Below are 20097 nucleotides of genomic sequence, written 5' to 3' on the forward strand. Positions count from 1 at the left end.
GAGGACAATATGAGACTTAGAGTAGGAGCCTGCAGGTGGAGCTTTAATTTCCTTTCCTGTACATAGTTTGTCCTCAGTGATGTATGAGGGGACATGAATCATAATGCCTTGTTTATCACCATGTGCTATTTTTTATACATCGACCTCTGTGTGTGTACATATTTTGACATCATCCCTCTGACACACATGAGCTGCTCAAGGTCAGATGAAAGATGTTAAACAAAAGTTGGAAACATTTCCATCACATACACCAGTGCTTGAAAACGTCTGCAGGATTCTGCACACCAAAACTTACCAAGCACACCGAGGCGATAGTTCATGGTTACCACGATGACGTTTCCATAGGCGGCGAGGACGCTGCCGTCAAACAAGTTCCCTGAGCCCTCCATGTAGGAGCCCCCATGGATGAAGAGCATCACAGGCTTCTTACGACGGTCTCGAATATCTGCACAAGACACATAAACAGAGGTCAGCATTTGTATTTTCATTCATCCTTTATTTGGACGTCCTTCGCGCAGCAACGGAGAACAGAGGAACGAAACAGAAGCTTAACTAGGTACTGCTGTAGCTGAGGATGGAAAGAAAACATAAATCAGCCGGTTTAAAGAGTCCATCCAAAAATAAAGACTAATAAAATAAAAACTGTTCTGTAATCATACCCTTGCAGCAGACTTCATTAGATAGGCTGTTTGTATCAGTGGTTTACTGAAAATACAACAGATACGAAGAAGAAAACCTATCGTGGAAACAGCCTCAATGTGCATCCTGCATAGGAACACCAAACTTGTTTGCTTTAGAACAGGGCTGTCTGCAGGCAAGGTAAAGCAGTGAAACTCCTAAATATATTAAGTACCGGTACTCCTTAACAGTATTTATTTGTATGGTATGGTACCTTCTCAAACCTCAATGTGGGGATCAAACACTGCATCCAGTTTTGATACCCCATCTGTTATTGGTGTCTTGGTACCTATACATGCAAGTGTTGCTATGGTCCCCCCCCTCGCTGTATGACATCCCCCCCACCCTTGCGTCTGTGGTTTGGTCGGAGTGGTTGCACATGGATGAGGCTGAGAGGGCTGCCAGTGCAGCCCATTTAGGCAGAGCTTCTGCACTGTGCAGGGCCTGTGGATAATTTGTATGAAAGCCAGACGAAGTGGAAACATAAATAACAGCCACAGCATCTGTTTACCCTGATGAGCTTCAGCACTCAGAAATGGGGAGACAGAGAGATAGGAGGAGAGAGAGATAAAATGGGGAAAGACAGTGAGAGAGAGGAGATGAAAATAGGGCAGTGTGAGAGAACGTGGATGGGAGCTTCAAACCAAAAACAACACGATGGAGAGGAGGATGAAAAAAAACCGATATGAGATGTTACAAAGCAAGTCATACACATAGAGTCATGCTAATGAACACTCAAATTCACACACCGTATTCATCCAGAGACACACAAACACACACACACACGCACGCACGCACACACACACACACACGCGCACACACACACACACACACACACACACACACAAAGTCTTGCATAGGCAGCTGCGATGTTGAGTCGCTATGGAAACTGCTTCTCGCTAATAGAACTGCACCAGCCATTCCATCGCACCGACTTACTGAATGCCTGTTGCCTTGGTAACAAATTCTACTCACGCATTTGCACACCCGCCTGCATCACCACCTGAATCTCAGGTTACACATGCACTTGGGTGCGTCACTCACAGCCCCCCCCCCCCCCCCCCCCCCACACACACACACACACACACGCACACACACATATAAGTGAACACAGCAAAATGGCACATATGGCTTCACACATGCGACACAAGAAGACTGGCTAAAAATAAAAGATATTCAGTTGTACACTCCAACATGCTGCTTTTTTTTTTCCCTTTTCCTCTCTGGTGTATTCTGAACCCGGCTGATTTCCCAGAGGATATGTAAACAAGTTCAATTATCCCGGCGTTACTGGGACAGTATGGAGGAGTGACATACTGTAGCAGGCCATCACATAACATTCATACCATCACTTTAATCTTCAGAGGAACGGGGCATATGCAGTAACATGTAGCTGCCGTTTACAACCACCAACTATTGTATTTATAACATGTAAATCAATCTTTCAGTGAGCTTACAGAGAGTACTCATGAAAACTTACTTGATGTAAACCTACCTGTTAAAACATTAAAAAGCACTCCAATGATTAGGCATTGTGCTCTTACAATGATTTTGTAGGACTCATGGTGGATAACATTAAGACTATTGTCAAAAAGCAGGTGCATGATGTGCTGCATGGGTGTGATTGATAGGTGTCCCTTTGGTGCTCTTCAGTGTGGGGATCCACATTTCGAATTAGCCCTTCTCACACATGAAATGCACTTGTACAAATTTCATGCCAGCCCGCAATAAACTTCCACAAGAAGTCAGGGTGAGCTGATGTGTGAGCACAGCAGGTGCTATTCAGGATAATTCGCTGTGAGAGAGCAGGATGGGGTTATGACATTTGTATCATGTGACTGGTGCGCGTCCGGTACAGTCGGCGTACATGTTATGAAGCTTCCTCATACTCTTTTCTTCTCACCACTGCTTCTTTTTCCAATCTTTTATTAATACTATGTATTAATGAATGAAAGTATGTCCAATTACATTGATATAAAGGAAAAAACCGTCTTCATAGAGTCAGACTTGGTTCCTTTTGTGGCCATCTTGGATATGTTCAGGTTCAGGTTACTTTATTGGTACCCATTGGTGGATTTGTTATAAACATTATGGACTTCAAAAGCAACCCTTTTCACCCCACCCACCATTACGGCTGCTGTAAATTGTTCCCGTGCTGTGTGTCCCTTCTCTGTTGTCTCCTGCTCTGCCTGGGTGAAGCTACTGATTGCACAATGAGGTGCAGCTGGCCCCAGTGCTTAAAAGCTCAGTGCTAAATTCGGAGGCTGAGGCATTTGAAGTTGGGACTACTGTGTTGTCACCTCTAACAGGGATGATGTGTTGTTGTATTGTGTTAGCCTTTAGTTGATCTTTATAATTTAGTTCCTTGTTTGTCTATAAATGATAAATTCCTTGGTTTTCGTTAAGGTTTTTAAGTGCTCTATTGAGTCCCTCTGTGCATAGTTTTTGGCCCCACAGGGCCGGCTTAGGGTGGGGCGCAACAGTAAGGGTCATGTGTGAAAGGGCAACTGTGGAAAATATCAGGGGCGGGATGTCCTGAATTTTACAGACATTTTCAGAAGTGCATGTTTGAAAGGCGCAACTGACACACCTGAGGCCCTTCTAGGGGTAATTCTAAAAAGCCTTTATTTCTTCAAGATATCACACTCGTAATATAACATGCTTCTGACGTATTTGAGCCATTAAGACATTCATCAGGTCAATTACAAAAAGGTTGCCCAGCTGCTTCCTGTTAAGGTAAGTGGGCAGTTACAGTAGTACAGTATGATTAATGTAAATACTGTAGGTCAAGCCATCCAAACTTAAATATGTTATTTGTATGATTTTACCTATTAGTCACATGGAAAGAACATTTGTGTTTTTTCATCCAAAACATTCTTCTAGTGAAAGCATGCTACCTTCATAATCCACAACGCAACTTGACATCCACCAGCCTAGTTAATTAGCGATTTAGGTGTTTTATGCTAACAGCACCTAGCCTTCAGTGAGTCTCAGACAGAGATGACTGGGGGGGTTAACAATTCGACACCCTAAAATTTTTAATGACATTCTTATCAAGCCAAAAGAAACACAGTGATGTCACTTGAGCCATTTTATTAGACTTAGCACAGCTCCTTATGAAGACACAAAAGGGTTCTATTCCTTGTTCTACCTTGAGTTTTATAGTATATAACTGTCTCTCTGTGTGCTCTAAAGCTCTGTCAACTGACTGTATTATGTATCAGTGCTTTAAAAATAAAGTTAAGTTATAAAGTAGTAAGAGATAATTGTCCAATGGTTTCTTTGGCGACTGGTTCCAGGAAGCGCCCTCTGCTCCATATGGAATGACTAGACATTGTCTTTTCACAATGAAGCTTCATTTTGTTTTAAAAAACAAACAAACAAAACACGATGGTTGCTTTTATTGTCAGACAGAACTTGTGATGCTGTGGAAAACTTGATTAACATGCAATTTTAACTTTGCAAGATCAACCACTTTTGTTAGCATTTAAAAATGTCAGCTCTGACTTTCATAAAGGGACAACGTATTTCAGTTCTTATCCTCTTACATATCAAGGTCAGCACCGTTTGAGGTGGATAACTATCTAAGTTAATTCCAAATGAGAACTTTGACTCCTTTACGTTGAAAAATTGTGAAACTGTGAATTAAAGAAGGGAGGAAAACTTTTGTTTTTCTAATAACCTAGAACCAGCAAGACTTCTGAAAAAATATTGAAGTTGTAACTCAATCATTTACTAAGCTCAATGAAGTAAAGGAGTAAAAATAAAAATCCAATCATTTTGGACTGGAAGATAAAAAGCTCATGCATACCTACAATGCTTTAATGAAAGGTAGTCTAAGGGTCTAAGTCATGAAGAAGAGGAAAACCTTTTTGGCTGTCTTTTCCCATCACTTCGGACAACATTTGTGGGGCTTTAGACTTTTATCAGGTAAGCTTAAACAGAACATTTGGCTAGTTTATTTCATCAAAACCCTGCACAGATGGTGAGAAAATGTGAATCTGTCTCCGGTGAAACTAACAAGTTGAAGATACCGTAAATTGCATGAGATTTTTAAAAGACTCTTTGGTGTACAAAAAGAAGAAGAAGAAGACGAGGAGTGGTTTGATGGGATGAAAGTTGTACCATGTTGTTAAGGGGGCTCAGCACAAACAGAGGGGCGTTTAGGGGTGCAGGGTCGCAGGGTGAAAGTGTCTCACTCAGCCCAAATCTGAGGCCAACAAGGAGCTCACTGTCTCTCCTGCCTGCTGGCCTCAAAAACACTGGCACATTATCCACTCCTCGCTTCTCTACCTAACCTGCTATCCTCAAAATCCAACTCTCCCTTAAATATATTCTCAAAGTAATGCCTTACCTCCCAATGGAAACTGCTTCTTTTTCCATTAGTCTGATCCTCTCAAATATATTTTCTAAATCTCAATTTGATTTAGGGCGTAAAACTTTCGCCCTGCATAATGTTTGCGTCCAAGACCAAGCAATTGAGTTTCTTTCTTTCCAAAACAAGACACCAATAATAGTATTTCCCAAAAATATTTGGAAACCTGTTTCCCTTCCACACCCGAGCAATTAAGCAAGGAATTCAAGCCCTACCCGAGCCCTCCCGATCCTGTCAAAATCCATCAGGTGTCGGCATAAATGTCAAGCTCCACCAGTCTCCTACTCATCCACCCTCTCAATCTCTCTTTCCCTACATCTCTCTCACTTTCAAAGCTCTATAAATGTCATTTCATCATGCACTTGTCTTCATTATGACTATTCCCCCCCCCCTTTACTCTTTCTCTCTCTCTCTCTCTCTCTCTCTCTCTCTCTCCCCCTCATTGCCCTCCCTGGTGCTCTCACAGGGCTCAGTCTTTTTTCCTTTTCTTTCATCTCTATTCTATCATTCTGCTCCTCTCCTAGGCAATCCTGCATGAATCCTTCCTTCTGTTTTCACCGTTAAGAAACCACACAATTGGATTAGCTACATCTGTCTCTTTTTAAACCATAGCAATTAGAGATGCAAGGGAGAGAGAATTCAATACCTAAATAGCACAGAGCCTGAAATACAAAAAAAAAAAAGAAAATAGAGGAAAAAACCACACACACTGGCACAAATTAGAGCATATGCACTCAGGCATACACTTGCACATGCGCTGAGTTTGAGTAGACCTACATGCACAAATGCAAATGTAATGCACTCTATGTGTGCATAATGCTATGTAATATACAGTACGCCGAGGCACGTGTACAGGAACAGATGCACACAGTGTCTGCACGGATTCAGAGAGGGTAATGAGAGAGTCTCCTTTTGAATGCTGTGAACTTGAAAATAAAGAGCAAAGGCAGAAATAAGCCGAGAAGAAGAAGAAGAATTGGAGGATGCCCAATAACATTATGAAGGACAACAATTTAGAAGAACGTTTCAGTAAAGACTTAGTACAAGTATAATAGCAAAGGTGAAAAAGGACAGAATATTGATTTTCAGTGGTGCATTAAACAGGATGGTCAGGACGTCAGTGTGTGGTTGATCAACCACATAGCAACCGAGAGAGGAAGTGAATTAGCTCGGTGCACGAAAGGCTGTGTTTGGAATGAAAAACAAGTATTTTTTATATGGAAGTCTAAATAGGATTTAGCTAAAAGGAATGATAGATTTACGTTCAAAAGGAGGGGTTAACCGAAGACGTTATAATGTGCACACAGAGTGATGAGTCTTAGATGATTATTATTATTAACACAGATACAAACACAAAATTCCCCACAGAGTTTGAAAAATGGAGCAGAAGAAAGGAAAAAAAAAAAACATGCATTTTAAGTACCTTCATCCCTTGGTCTGTTCATCGTAGACTCATCTTGTTTTTTTGTGAGCGGCCCTAAAGGTGAAGAAGAAGAAGAAGAGGGAAAAATTCAAAAAAAGGTGGCATTTACAGAAAAACGAGCACAGATTCAAAGAGAAAAGCAGGCAAGAGATGAGATCTTTTAGTGGCCAAATGTTCAAAAGGATTACATTCTGTTTCCTCAAAAGATAACCCCCAAACTCATCTGTTCTAACTGCTTAGGATCTAGTCACGGACTGCCTCGTAAATGACCCCAGGGGCCACTTCTCCTCAACCCCTTCTCCCCAATCAGTCCTGACACTCTGCTACTTTGTAAAGAAAAATCAATGAGCAGAATCAAGCCATCACTCTTTTCAGTCAGGAAAAGCAAAGGAATGCCAAGACTGTGTGTGTGTGTGTGTGTGTGTGTGTGTGTGTGTGTGTGTATACTGCTTGTGCTCAGGACGGTGCTGCAGTCCTCCGGCTAACAGTCCCCTGCAATATCCAGAGAGACTCTACACTGTCAAAACACACCACTGAAGACACACAAACACACGCAGACAAGCACACATACTCATCCTGAGAACATGTGACAAGTACCTTCATTGAGCACAGGGAAGTAAGCCTGGAATGAGAGTCTTTATTTTCCACAAATTTGTAAAATAGAGGCATCTGTTCTTAATAATTAGAGGGCCAGTGAAGCCTTGTGACAGGATTCCCCTCATCAAGGTCAAAGAGGAGCCCTACAATGAGCTGTAATGGCAAAGCTAGTTAAATGCTCCACAAGGCACAGCCAATAACAAGCATTCATCACAGTGACCAAGAGACGCCCCGGCACGTCAACCTCTGTAAGTCTTAACTGATAAGGATCCCATTAATTTGTTTTCTCTTGGTTTCTGTCAGTGGAGCTTTCCATCAGCCCGCAATTACCTCTGCTTTTCTTCCTCCACATCGTTCGACGCACTGTCTACAAGCGCACGTCTTAGACACACATTAAACGTCTACATGCTACTCAAGGCATGCTAACAGTGTCCTTATCATCTATTGCTGTCCTCCTGAAACCCACCCAGCAGCACATTCCCTGCTCTCCAGCGGCGAGGCGTCACGCTCTCACATTTTAAAGAAAACTCTACGTGTGGTTGCCATGGGGTTTTATCACTCTGCCAGTGTGACGCTGACATGTCTGTTTCATCCATTCTGCAGGAAACCTCAAAAAGAAGAGACAGTGGAGACCTTTTCTCTTCGTTTTTTTCTAAAGTCTAATGACAAAGGAGAGAGAGAGCATTACTGCACTCCACCATCATAATGCTGCTTTCTCACCCTCTATATGAATATGGTTTCCTGCTATAAAATGTTTATCTTTTGTCTAAATGGAAAAGGATCAATGCTGAATAGATTTTCAGCATCCTTAGAGTAGCACCATGCAGGCGCCGGATCCACAGAGAACCTCCTTCCATGGAGGGAGATGGTACAGTGTTTGGGTCTGAGATACAGAGCTAACAGGTAGGCAGACCGGTAATGGATAAAAAGGAACATTAGTCTCCCGTCTTGTCAGCACTTCCCCATTACTCAGCACCACTCTAAAACCACACCTCGCCGCTTAATGGAGACTCTGATTTCATTCCTTTTCTAATGCCTAATAAGGATAGAACCTACACGAGAATAAAATAGCCTAGTCGCATGCTTTGGAACGGGCCATCACACCTGAGACTTCATGTGGACAGAACCTGAAAATAAGTACTGGAGTGTTTAAGATTTTTTTAATGTCATTTTTCTTGGGTGTTTAGAAAGTCAAAACATTGTTGAAAGGTAAATCACAGTTTCCTGAACGCGAGATGAAAAAGTAAGAGTCCAACAGGGTCTCCTCAGCCCATAAACATCTCTATGCTAAATGCTAGCAATGGCATGCGAACATGTTCACAATGGGATTTTCATTATAGATCTAACAATACTGCAAGCAAGGCTACAAGGTGTTCAATTTGAAAAGATATTAAAAGGGAGAAAAGCAAATGCTTTACATATACGATAAGAGCTTGGTCAATGACTTTTATCATTTTTCAATAGCTATTGTTCCATTGACTACTGTAATGTTTAAATCATTTCAGGACAATCTGTTACTGTAGCATTTTTTGGTTGACTTAGAGCTTGCACTTCTCTAGAGATGTTCAGCTTGGCTAGATTCTAAATATTTAGGAGTTCATTACCAAAAAAAACTATATAAGGAATTTATCAGACTAAATTATTTCTTTGAAACCCATGTAGGTCAGGACGAGGACTTCTGACACTGAATTCAGACTTTTGAAGAATTACTACAATGAGTGAGACACAAATTAGGAAATAGCCAAAGGGAAAAACACTTAGGTTCAGAACATCTTTCCCATCTGTCCTGGTAGAGTAGCCTGCCGGTAAGTTGGCTGTCACATGCTGTAATGGGCCACTGGTCAGTGAAATTCATTGGCCTAAACAGCAACATTTAGCTCGGGTTGTCCCAGTACTGTGTGACCTAACGCGTATCCATCTCTCAGTCAACAGAGTTTCTGTTCGGTTCAGTGAGCTGGTGGCCAGAGCGCAAGCTGTCTCCCGTCCCTGTCCATTTCCTCAGCACAGTAAACGGGATGAAGCTGCAGTATGTCAAGTCTATGGTGGCCTGTCTGCTTGACAAGGTGTCAGACACAGCTTTGGTTCAACCCTCCTGCATGCAGGCGGCTTCCAGCACATGCAGTCCTTTCCTCACGCTCTCCATCTTTTCTACCATGCACCCCCTGCCCCCAGCTCCATGGCTGCCTCCACTGTCCTGCCTCCTGAAATATGGTTTTTAATAAAGAGCACTGTAAATGGCTGCTCTAGCAGCAATAAAAATGAAGGATCTTAGGCCCTTGGCTGAGGAGTGTCTTGAGGAAATAGGAATGCGGTGAGACATTGCTCCGGCCACAAAGGAGAGTCAGGGAGGAAGAGTCACTGTAGGAGGGGGCGAGGGAAAGAGAACAGGCGAGTTTAAAAATGATTCCTAAATTCTCAAGAACATTTGCTTTATTTATAATACTCTACAAGTTATTTGAGTTAATTTGAGTTCAAAAAGTAGCAGGCTACATAGTGGCCTGGTGAGAAAGGGCAAAAAACCTATTTGCATTCAGAACAGTGACCCCTTCTACCGCCATCTGCATAAAGATGGAGGAGAGGAGAGAGGAGACGAGGCAGGGATGATTTCAGGGAGGAGAGAGCAGAAGGGTTGAACAGATGCAGAAAGAAAAGAGAGCAATGAATTTTCTTTTGTCCAAAGAATAAAGCTGAGAACATGTTCAGTAGGAGTTTTTTCGGCTCGGAAACCGATCATATCAGACACGGGCCTGACTTAAGGTAGAAAGAGAGGGTAATAGGATAATACATAATGTACTTTTGAGATTAAATGTGTTGAAATTAAGTTTCACAGGCCAGATTTGGCTCCAAAACATTTTGATCTGGGCTGCATATGATTCTGTGCTGCCAATTCATTTTGGCCCACCTACATTCACCAAGAGTGGGGATGCAGCTGCTGGCTGCCAAACACAGCACAAGTTAGCACTGACAAGCTCCCTTTGAACATGACAGGCCTCATTCATTGGTACAGGGCTAGCAAGCTAACCTGCAGGCTAAACAGCTGTAGCGCCAGAGTCTATAGCCAACCATACAGTCTAAGAGGCTGAACATAGGCACAGTGGTGCTTTGTGCAATGGCATGTGCATCAGCATGCTAAAAGTCACTCACTGTCAGTAGTAACATTTGCTAACGTGTATTGAAGAAAGTAAATGCTTACAACCTACAACATCTGAGTTGATGGCAGTAACTATTTAGCACTGAACAGGATGTAGAAACTGCTTCAGCTGTCATTAGTTTGCAGGTTTTTGTTTTTTGAGTCATATTGGATTGCTCTTCATTTTGACCGGAAGGTAATGCTTAGTGAAAAGACCAAAAGGGACATGGATCGCTTTAGATAAACTAATGGAAAAATATCCACAAACCACGATATCATCTGATTGTGCAGTGGTTGATTTGACTGAGGAGGTCAATGGTCATCAAAGTGATTGAGATACAGTCGTACAGCTGGCCAATATGAATTATGGTCATCCATTTGATCAAGGAAGTCAGAAATTCAGAGTTTGATACTTCATCTGGAACGTCCCCTGAAGTAGGAATCCTGAACTTCAGTAGTCCGAGTACATATCCAACATGGCTGCTTTGAGCATCAACAGTGCATTGTAAGCTAGTGTTAACTGACAACTTAGCAGTGTGTTAGTGTAATTCAATCGATCACACTGATAGTATTGTGACAATTCTATCAGGCGACATGTTGTGATGCTTCTTCTGCCAGAAAACTTGCCCATTGTGTGTTGTCATCGCCTTGTATTAGCGAACACAACAAAGGTACTCCTTGACGCTTCATGTAGCTTGTTCAACTTGTTGCCAACTCGTAATTGAGCGTAGTCAACCCGGGTTTGACGTCATTCCCAGCTCTGACATCCAACTTCTGAGGTAAATGGACTTCACCATTAAAAGCAACTAAACAACTACAAGACGACACATCCGAGTTCGGATGTTGCCCTTTTTTTTTAAGACGCTTATGATATCTGCTTTTAAACAGCTACATTTGGTTTTTCCTGTCCAGCTCACCATCACACACTTCTACCACTTGGTTTTATGCATCTGTTTGAGACGCTGGAAAAAGAAAAACCTTCTGCTACTGAACTTGCCACAAACTTACAAAAACTTTACAGCAGACAACTTTGGCATGGATTCACATGATTCAAATTTGGCAAATTTCCGACAACTGAAGAGAAAGTTTTGTTGGAACAAACTTTTGTTGGCCCTGATGCTGCCATTTTTTATCAAAATTTCAACCTACCTGAAGAAATAAAATGCACTGGGATGAAAGTTTCTCAGAAACGTTTCATCTTTAAACACAGCCCTTGACCATGAATCTGTTTCTACTGATCGAAGAAAAAAAAAAAGGGTTTATTATGAAGCACTTGTGGAAGCACGAATGTCTGAACCAAATCCCTTTGCAACCTGTCCTGGAGTGGTGGATACAATTCACTAAAACTTCTTTTGCTGGTGATGAAAGGGAAATAATAAGGGTATCACCAAAGTGTGAGCAATAAGGATATTACCAATGTATTAGGAACTTAACCTCTGGGGATTATTAATGAATTTTCAAAAATTGGTGTTGAATCATTTAACAGTTGCTGAGATTTTTCACAAAGGAAGTTCTCATGCACATGTCTGGCGCAAAACCTTGAATGTCTATTAAAGTTGCAGGGATGTTTCAGTCTGGACATTACCATCCCGAAAGATGTTTGCTAGTTTTGCTAAAAGCTAAAGCTGTGCTGAAGGCAGACTATTTAAAGACACATTGGGGACAAAATACTTAAAATGTTTCACACTGTGCTGACAGTTCAAGATATTTGAAAAGACAGCCAGTCTTATATCAAACAAGGGGACAGTGTTGATTCTGACTTCCATATTTTGTGTGTCATCTTTAAGCTTAAAATGTGCTTATAAATGAATAGAAGACACTCTCGCAGTTCTGATTGTGTCTGGTACCTCATCACAATACTTTAAGGAGCCTTTCTCCTGAACTCTAACTTCCTTGTTCATTTAGTCATGCACATTGAACGACATAACAAAATACTTAAAATTTGGAACAAAGTTTACAAGGCTTGAAGCTGGTACTTCTTACATATTCACAAGTCTAACATCATGTAAAATATTTGCAGGACTGTGACAGCAGTTACAAGCTAAAACGTAGTGTGTGTGTTTGATTTCAGGGGCACTTTACTCTCTTTCAGTCTCGAGTTCTCTCTCACACACAAGGCAAAACACGTCCTTGGGGACGGCATCAGCCTTGTGTAAGCAGTGACCCTTGACAGTAAGTGACAGATTCTGACAAGCAGACAGGGCTACATGTAAAATCAGTCTCACTCATTTGCACACCTTCTCCTTTGGGAATGACACAGGAGACTGTACGTCCTGTCTGTGAGAATGTGATATATGTGTACAACACAGCGTGCATACTGTAACCAGAGAGCGTAGTCGACTCGAGTTAGTACACATTCCTTTATTTTTAGGGCGGTTTAATTCATTTGACTTTTTTTGTTCCCTTATCTCTTGTTCAAAGCATCTCTGGTGCTCTGATTTTAATTCATACTACAATAAACATTTGATATTTTCCCACAGCAATTAATCTGTCTCCATCTTTTTGTTGGCCCATGGAGGAACAATAAGCAACTATTCTCCTCACTGACACAGTCTAACTAAGTAGGTTATGCTTTCAGCTTCAGAGTTAAAATACAACAATGACTTTGTTAAGAAGCAGCCCTAATGCATAAACATGTGTTTTCTTGTGTACTCTCAGGTAACTCTCAGGTGAGCCCATTAATCGTAGACTTTTTAACATTTAATCATTAACCTTGCTCACTATCATGAGCAGCATATGCTTTGGCTCCAAACTTACACTTTGATCCTGTCTTTTTTACCTGCCCATCTGCTTTCTCAAAAGCTTTCAACTGGATCATTAATGCAAGAAGTAAACCCAGACAACCCATGAAGAGCTACAGGTTTAGCTTCATAGTGATCTTCTATTTTTCACTAATTTTACCTCAGGAGGAGGGCCAAAGAATACTGTCTATATAGTTATATTTTCTGTTTTTTTTTGTCAGTAACTACAGTGCCACATCCATGCAATGCAAACCTGAGGAGCAGGAGAGGTGGAAATGACTCATCCAAGTACAGCCATGTAACCAGTGTGTGAATCTTCTTAATTTAGTCAGGTTTTTTAGGTTTTAAAACCACAATTCAACATGACCAAAAGCTAAATCACTACTTCTCTTTGTTGATCCAAAACGCAGCCTGGTTGAGACAGTTTGTAAATAGGGTCAGGACAAAATATCCATATGGTGAATTTATCATCATCCTAAATACAATTATTCTATCACTGGTGCCATATAGCGATACTTTAGTTTAAAAAAAAAACAAGCTATGAGTTTCCCCTGCCAATTTGTCTCACCAATTCACTAATTCAGGACTCCTTACAGTGGAGCTTATGACATAAACGAGGCAAATTGAACGGAAGTTAATTGGCTGAAAAGGAAGAAACAGCAGATAAAAGATAAGGAAAAGACAGTGGGATAATGTTGGATATCGCTGAAAAGAAGCTAAGAGACGAAGCATGACAGGAGGTGAAACTAGCATCAAATTACAGTGAATAAATACACTATTCTGCACTCTCCTACCTTTTTAGAGGAATTTTGTACTTTGCAGTGAATCAGAGATCGTGGTGGTGTATCATCATATAATTGTCCTGCGATGGATTAATTATCGCAGAAGAGCCGTATCATTTTGGGTATCATATGTTATTGTGAGTTACCTTTGATTCTCACCACTATTGTAGCTAAAATAAAGTCAGTTAGTCACAAGAGGGTTCATCCGTTTGTTCAACAATAATGCAATATCAGAAAAGGTGAATGTCATTTCTTACTGAAATAATAAAAATAGTGCAGGTTAGTTGAGTCTATTTGTTGACAATAAAATGTATGCAATGACATTTTTTATATACTCTAAAAACAAATTAAAAAGCTAGTCCAACAGCTAATGTGCTAATCTGCTAGCATGATTTTTTTGAGCAGCACTTTTTCAGATATTTTACATTTCTGTAGAAATGTTGTACAAAGTTATTAGAAGTCATGAGCTAGGGAGGGCAATACCAGCTGAATATTAAACTATAAAATAAAAATAGAAGGCCAATTTATACGAAAGGGATTCTTTAATGTAGCAGTGGATGGATGCTGGTTGCAGTATTTTTTTTGTTTTTCCCATAGAATTTTTTACATGGATACATTTTTGCTTAATTTACGTTCAGATAAATATTTGAACAGATTTTCATCCAGGGCAGTTCATATGCAGTTCTTATGTTTTAAGGTCTTTACAGTAGAAATCACAAGTCAGCAACTCTCTTGAAAAAATATGACTTAATGACTGGCACAATCACTGAATTAATAAGCAGTGAAACAGTCCACTGATTGTTGCAGTCATGTCACCATCTGCCTTGTTAGCTACTTACTGTATAGGCTTTCTACACAACACTTTTGTTTTGTCACATTAAACTATGACAGTCAGTATTTTAAGATATAATGTTAATGCTTGGTTTAAACATGTCAGGACAAAAGGTAGCATGTGTCTATGCAGCTAATTGGTACAAAATCTGCTTAAATTTAAAATTAATTGAATGTGAGCAATACAAAATACAGTACGTGTAGGAGATTAAGCACAAGAAAGATTGTCTCTGTGACTTTGCCGCAGTATGTATATCCAGAAAATGATTAGACTGTTTAACAAATAATCATTAAGACTGACATTAATACAAGCCCAGGAGATTAACACAGAATATATTACTCAGTAATCTCTTGGGCGTTTTTTTGCTCACCATAAGGGCTCTTCTTCTACTGGATATAATTGAGTCAAACTACTAGGTACTGCAGAAGTGACAATCCATGAAATTGATAAAAAAGTACCAAATGTTAATAAAGTGTTTTATCCAACGTAGAGGCTGATTTTGTATTTTACTCTTACTTTATGTTGACATTTCTCTGGGCCGTTAAGTCCATCTCTTCCTATGTTTAGTATAAAAGGTGCGTCTAACTCACCATCTTCAGTAGGTATGTAGATGTTGAGGTAAAGGCAGTCTTCGCTCTGGTTCTGGACATAAGTCGCTGCAGCATCCAGGTTGTCTGTGAACCACACGGGTAGCATGATCTCAGGTAAAACCCCGTGCACATTCTGGGGACACACCGGGGCAAACTGGGTGGCGTTGCGGATCTCTTGCCAGGATCCTGGAGCCTCAGGAGGCTGGAAGCGACGCTCCCCGATAGGTGCAGTGGCATATGGCACACCTAAGAACTGTTCCACAGGACCCAGGATCTCATTGTTCAGCTCCTTTCTGATCCCACGGACTTTCCCGTAGCCTGTGGATACTATGGGGTGCTTCAGGTCGACTCGTTGACATGTGGAAAGAGTGAGGTGTAAAACCAGTCCCAGTAGCCACAGCAGACAGTGATTGGCGACCTGCTGTGATGTATAATGACGCTTTCCACCATAGCCCTGGTGGCTGGCAGCATTGAGAGGAAAAAACAACATGTCCAAAATAAAAGCTCTCTTAGTCATTTCACTTCAGGAGGGGTGTAGAGAGGGACCACAAACTCAGAGGTTTACTGGGGATAACGAAGGAAAAAAGAGGATTTGTGGATGGGGACAGGTTAACAGTTCTCCTATAGTGACATGGTGAGGCAATTGGACAGGTAGCATTCTCAGGTAGACACTGTGGTCTCATCCGTCTTCCTCTTTGGATCTCCTGATGGGTCCAGAGCTGCAGTCAGGAAGCCAATTACACCTGAAAGACACACAAAAGTAGCGGGGTTTCAGTCAGTGTGTGTGTGTGAACAGGTGTGCTCTTTAAGACCCGTCAGTGTGTTTAAAAAGGCACAAGAGGACAACATGATTTTACCAAAGATGAAGTGTCTGTTCAGTAAAAAAGGAAGAGATAATGATACTTGACTGCAGAAGTCTCCTTTGTGGAACATTCAGATTATCCCCAGGCTAAATCTAGGTAATCTGTCGACTACAACAGACACCAAGAGTTATATCTGTAATATGATTTGATTAAGTGCTCTTCTACATAATTGATTTAACCTGGCAATATTGATGTCAGTGAGAATGTAACCTCCTAGGATGAAGTTCACTTAAATCTAATTCTGTTGTGTCACAGCACCGCTAATGCAACAGAACTAGTAGTTCATCTGCATGGACCCCGACGGTGCAGACTCCATGCATGGAGTAGCAGTGAACAAACAAAGAGCAACAATGATTTCTTCTCAGTGTAAATTATCGATGCATAAGTCGTAAAGTTCTGCAATACATTTATATTTGAATGTGGTGAGAGTGAATTGTCAAATTGTGCACCAAGATATGCTATCCTTTGTGTATGGATGTCTCAAACACTGCTGTGTGTCCTCAGGGCTAACTCATTTGTTGTTGTTTTCTGTTGTGCAGTCTTGCATGTTATTTTTAAATGTTTATAACGTACAATTCCAACGCTATCTCTACGCTTAAAGACAGGTCAACTTGCCATGCTCACAGTTGGCTCTATAGCAATATGAGTTTGTTGCCGATGTTAATAAGCTCCAACTAACCCATGCTATGCTATAGGTTTTCTTGCTAATTAGCTCATAATGTCAGAATGCTAACATGCTAATTTAAGATGGTGAATACGTTGAACTACATCATTATTTTTATTGTAAGCACTTTAGAAAGACATAAATATATGGGATTTTGAATGATCAGAAGTAAAATAAAGAAGGTTACTAGTGCCTAAGATATTCTGTTTTGTAGCAAAAACCTTTATTTGCACTCCAAAGGAACACTTTTTAATGACCATGTTGTATTGTGGCTGCTGCTTTCTACTCCTCGCTCAGGTAGTTACAGCTCTTTGCAGAGTAACAACACTTGTCTTGAAATCAACTTGAATCCACAGAGGAACACACAATGAATCAAAGCCTCTTCACACATTAATCTGAGGATTGAACAAGAAAAACCCTGATGGCCCTGCGCCCCTTTCAGCCATCTACACTGTGTCAGAGCTAGCTTTTCCCTCTCAACTCAGTTCAGGTTGGGTCTTGCTTCCACATCATTACAGATGAATGGGCAGTGCTTATCTCACTCCGGCTTTGGGAGACAGAGCCGTTTAGGTGTGATAAAGGCTTTATGTGGCTGTAACTGTTGGTTGAATGCCACTTCATCCCTCGCACCTCTACCCTGCAATATCCACACTCCACTTAAAGACTGCAGACACAAGAAATGACAGGAAATGTAGCAAAAAGATGGCATGCAGCATTGCCTGATGTTCAGAGTAAGTGATGTGAGTGCTCCTCTGCTTCATAAGGACAAAACAAGAACAAGTTGTCTGGAAAAATACTCAGTTCATTAAAGCCCTCGGAGTGAGTCCATCTTAAGACACTTTGTGAGGAGGAGGTGAGAAGTGTAAGGACACCCTGAGTCCTCATCAAAAAAAGTTAGTGTGCGTGCATAGTCGAGCTGAAAATACAATTTAAGATTAATGAGAATTATACACAGTGCATGATTCTTGTTGCCCTGATGAGCTGTTGTAAATGACTCATTGTGAGGGGGTGAAGATATTTTGATCTAGAGATCTAGAGAGAGAGAGGCCACATCATTTTATTTATTTATTTATACAACAAAGTAGACTTAAAGGCAGGGTTGGTAATTTAAAAAAAAACTAGCATGATTTTGAAGGTAGCATTCCCTCAGTGCGCTGTCTGCACCCACCCCCTCCCCTCTATGCAACCTCAAAAGCCACGCCCCTCACTTACATGCACAAGCGCCATTGGTACAGAAGCGGACCTCAGCTCATCGCTTTGAGTGTGGACTCGTACCATGCATGGGCAGGGAGACAGGGAGGCGTGTGATTGGTTCATCAAATTGGTACCTCGTGGCAGACATTGGTCGAAGTTTTTACATGCTTACAACTGCTACAGATGACAGATTTTCTTTGTTCCTTTTTTCTGAGTTATTAATGTCTGTCAGGACCTGAAGACATTCAACCAAAATCTTAAAAAGTGTATCTGGAGAAAATTAACAACCCTGCCTTTAAAGGAATAGTTTGGTATTTTAAACAGGATTATTTCTTTAATGCTGAGATTTAAATGAAGTATGGTGATACAAAACATGATGCCATTTATGCTAAAGAGACAAAGACAGCAACTTAGCTTAGTATAGCATGAAAAACCAAAACCGTGGGTAAACGTCTGGCCTGGCTCCATGGCACTATTTGAAAAAAGTATATGTTTTTGTTTAATTCTAACTGAAGTTAACTGATTATTTAAAGGAAGTTTAGTGTGGTACTGAGCGTTGGCTGGGGTTGTCACCAACATGAGAAGGCGGGGCAACCAACCAAGTCCATGTCTGTAGCCGAGGAAAGTCCAACCCGAAAAACTCTTTAAAACTTCAGACTGTCTTCTGTGTCCTCAGTCTACACGTTTATCTGATAACTCAAACAACATATAAAGCATGAAAAAGTGAGCTTTGCATGCAAGCAGGTTTGCAAGATGTTTCCCCCAATCATCTGTCTTTATTCTAAGGTAAGCTAGCAAGCAGCTGGCTGTGGGTTCATAGGCTATTTGCATGACAAATATGGGAGTTATACGACTTCCAAGCTTCAAATGAAATACCATTAATAATAAAAATAAAAGGCATGTATGAAAAGTTGGTAAGCTCCCAAAGAAGACAATATAACTCAGACACAACATAAATGTTGAAAGTGAATCCCAATCGACCTATGTGGCTTTTGTTTTAATTGCCATCAGCTACTAAATCCTCTTTTTTCCCATCAATTCTATTAAGGCTGTGGTTCCAAACACTGTTAGAATGATATAACACAGATCTGCTGTCACTGCTCACTGCTTACATTTAAATAGTTACATTCTCATGTTGATTTTAAAGCAGCCAGCGGTGCCTTTATTCTGCCTGTAAATGTGACTGAACACAACACAAAGGTCAGAGCACCTTCAGTAGGCACGGTATTTAGTAGTTCATTTCCTGGGATGCACACAATCCTTGCCGACTTGGATACTATAGGTGTGATGTAAGTGTCTGCAGCCTGTCAGATTGTGCTCTGTAATGCTTGCCTGACTGCATGTACAAGCAATGGTGTTCACACACATGCATAAAACCCAGTGAGGCATCAGATGTTGCATGTGAGTAAAGATACGACGATTTGTACTCAATTTGTTCTCGACCTCTCACATGTGACTTATAAACGGTAGTAACCTATCATCCCTAACATCTGTTCACAGCAACCATCCGTGGCTGAGTACACATGGAGCATGTACCTTCTCACATAAAAAGGATACACTCGTGCACAAATCACCACGCTGATTCCACCTGCTCTCTATCTTCTTCTATATAAAATGCAGACCTGTCAGCTCGAGCTGTTTTCGAGGGTTATGTCTCTGAGTTGTATGGGTATTTTTTTTAAACTGGTACGGTCAGGGTAGTTTGAGAAAACCTTTGCAGAATGGTGGTGTTGGGGAAAATGCCCGCCCTGGGATTTTCTATTGCATTGTCTTCGCTTTGACTGTTAAAAAATACATGCACTACTTCAGCTGTCAAGACGCTCTCCTCTGCTAGTCAACATCTGGAGATGACAAGCGGCTTAGCAAGCCAGAAACGGCGTGCTCTTGAGCATCTGCTAAGTTCTGTTAATGTGCTTAGAAAGAAAGGACCATTTAATTAAAAATAAAACAAAGCTCTAAAGGTTTTTGTTGTATTCTTCTGCAACAAAGTAGTCTTTCTTTATCAGTTTTTGTCTCCATGCATTTTCGTTTTTTAAGCAAGATAATTTTGAAAACGACATTGGCATTTAGAGTTATTAAGCATTGTCATTAAGGGCAAATCTCACCTTTTTTTTTTATAACCGTGGATACATTTTCTGTTTATCTCTTTCACTGAACCAGCATCCGTCCAAGGTATGCTGGCCTCACAACAAACAACTTTTCCAATGATTTCAACGTCAGAGAGAAAT

At 40.9% G+C, this 20097-nt stretch overlaps 1 protein-coding gene across 2 annotated transcripts in view; it reads right to left on the reverse strand.

The window, feature by feature from the left end:
- The window catches only part of nlgn2b (neuroligin 2b), a 73849-nt gene that overhangs the window by 27786 nt on the left and 25966 nt on the right, over positions 1 to 20097 (reverse strand). For both annotated transcript variants that reach the window (XM_065962846.1, XM_065962845.1), the window contains exons 2-4: positions 15149 to 15891; positions 6477 to 6530; positions 296 to 445 (exon numbers count right to left, since the gene is read on the reverse strand). In XM_065962846.1, coding sequence (XP_065818918.1) covers positions 296 to 445; positions 6477 to 6530; positions 15149 to 15665 — 721 coding nt within the window. In that variant the 5' untranslated portion in view covers positions 15666 to 15891. The remainder of the gene's footprint in view (positions 1 to 295; positions 446 to 6476; positions 6531 to 15148; positions 15892 to 20097) is intronic.

The sequence above is a fragment of the Labrus bergylta genome, chromosome 14 (assembly GCF_963930695.1).
Source record: "Labrus bergylta chromosome 14, fLabBer1.1, whole genome shotgun sequence".
Lineage (NCBI taxonomy): Eukaryota > Metazoa > Chordata > Actinopteri > Labriformes > Labridae > Labrus > Labrus bergylta.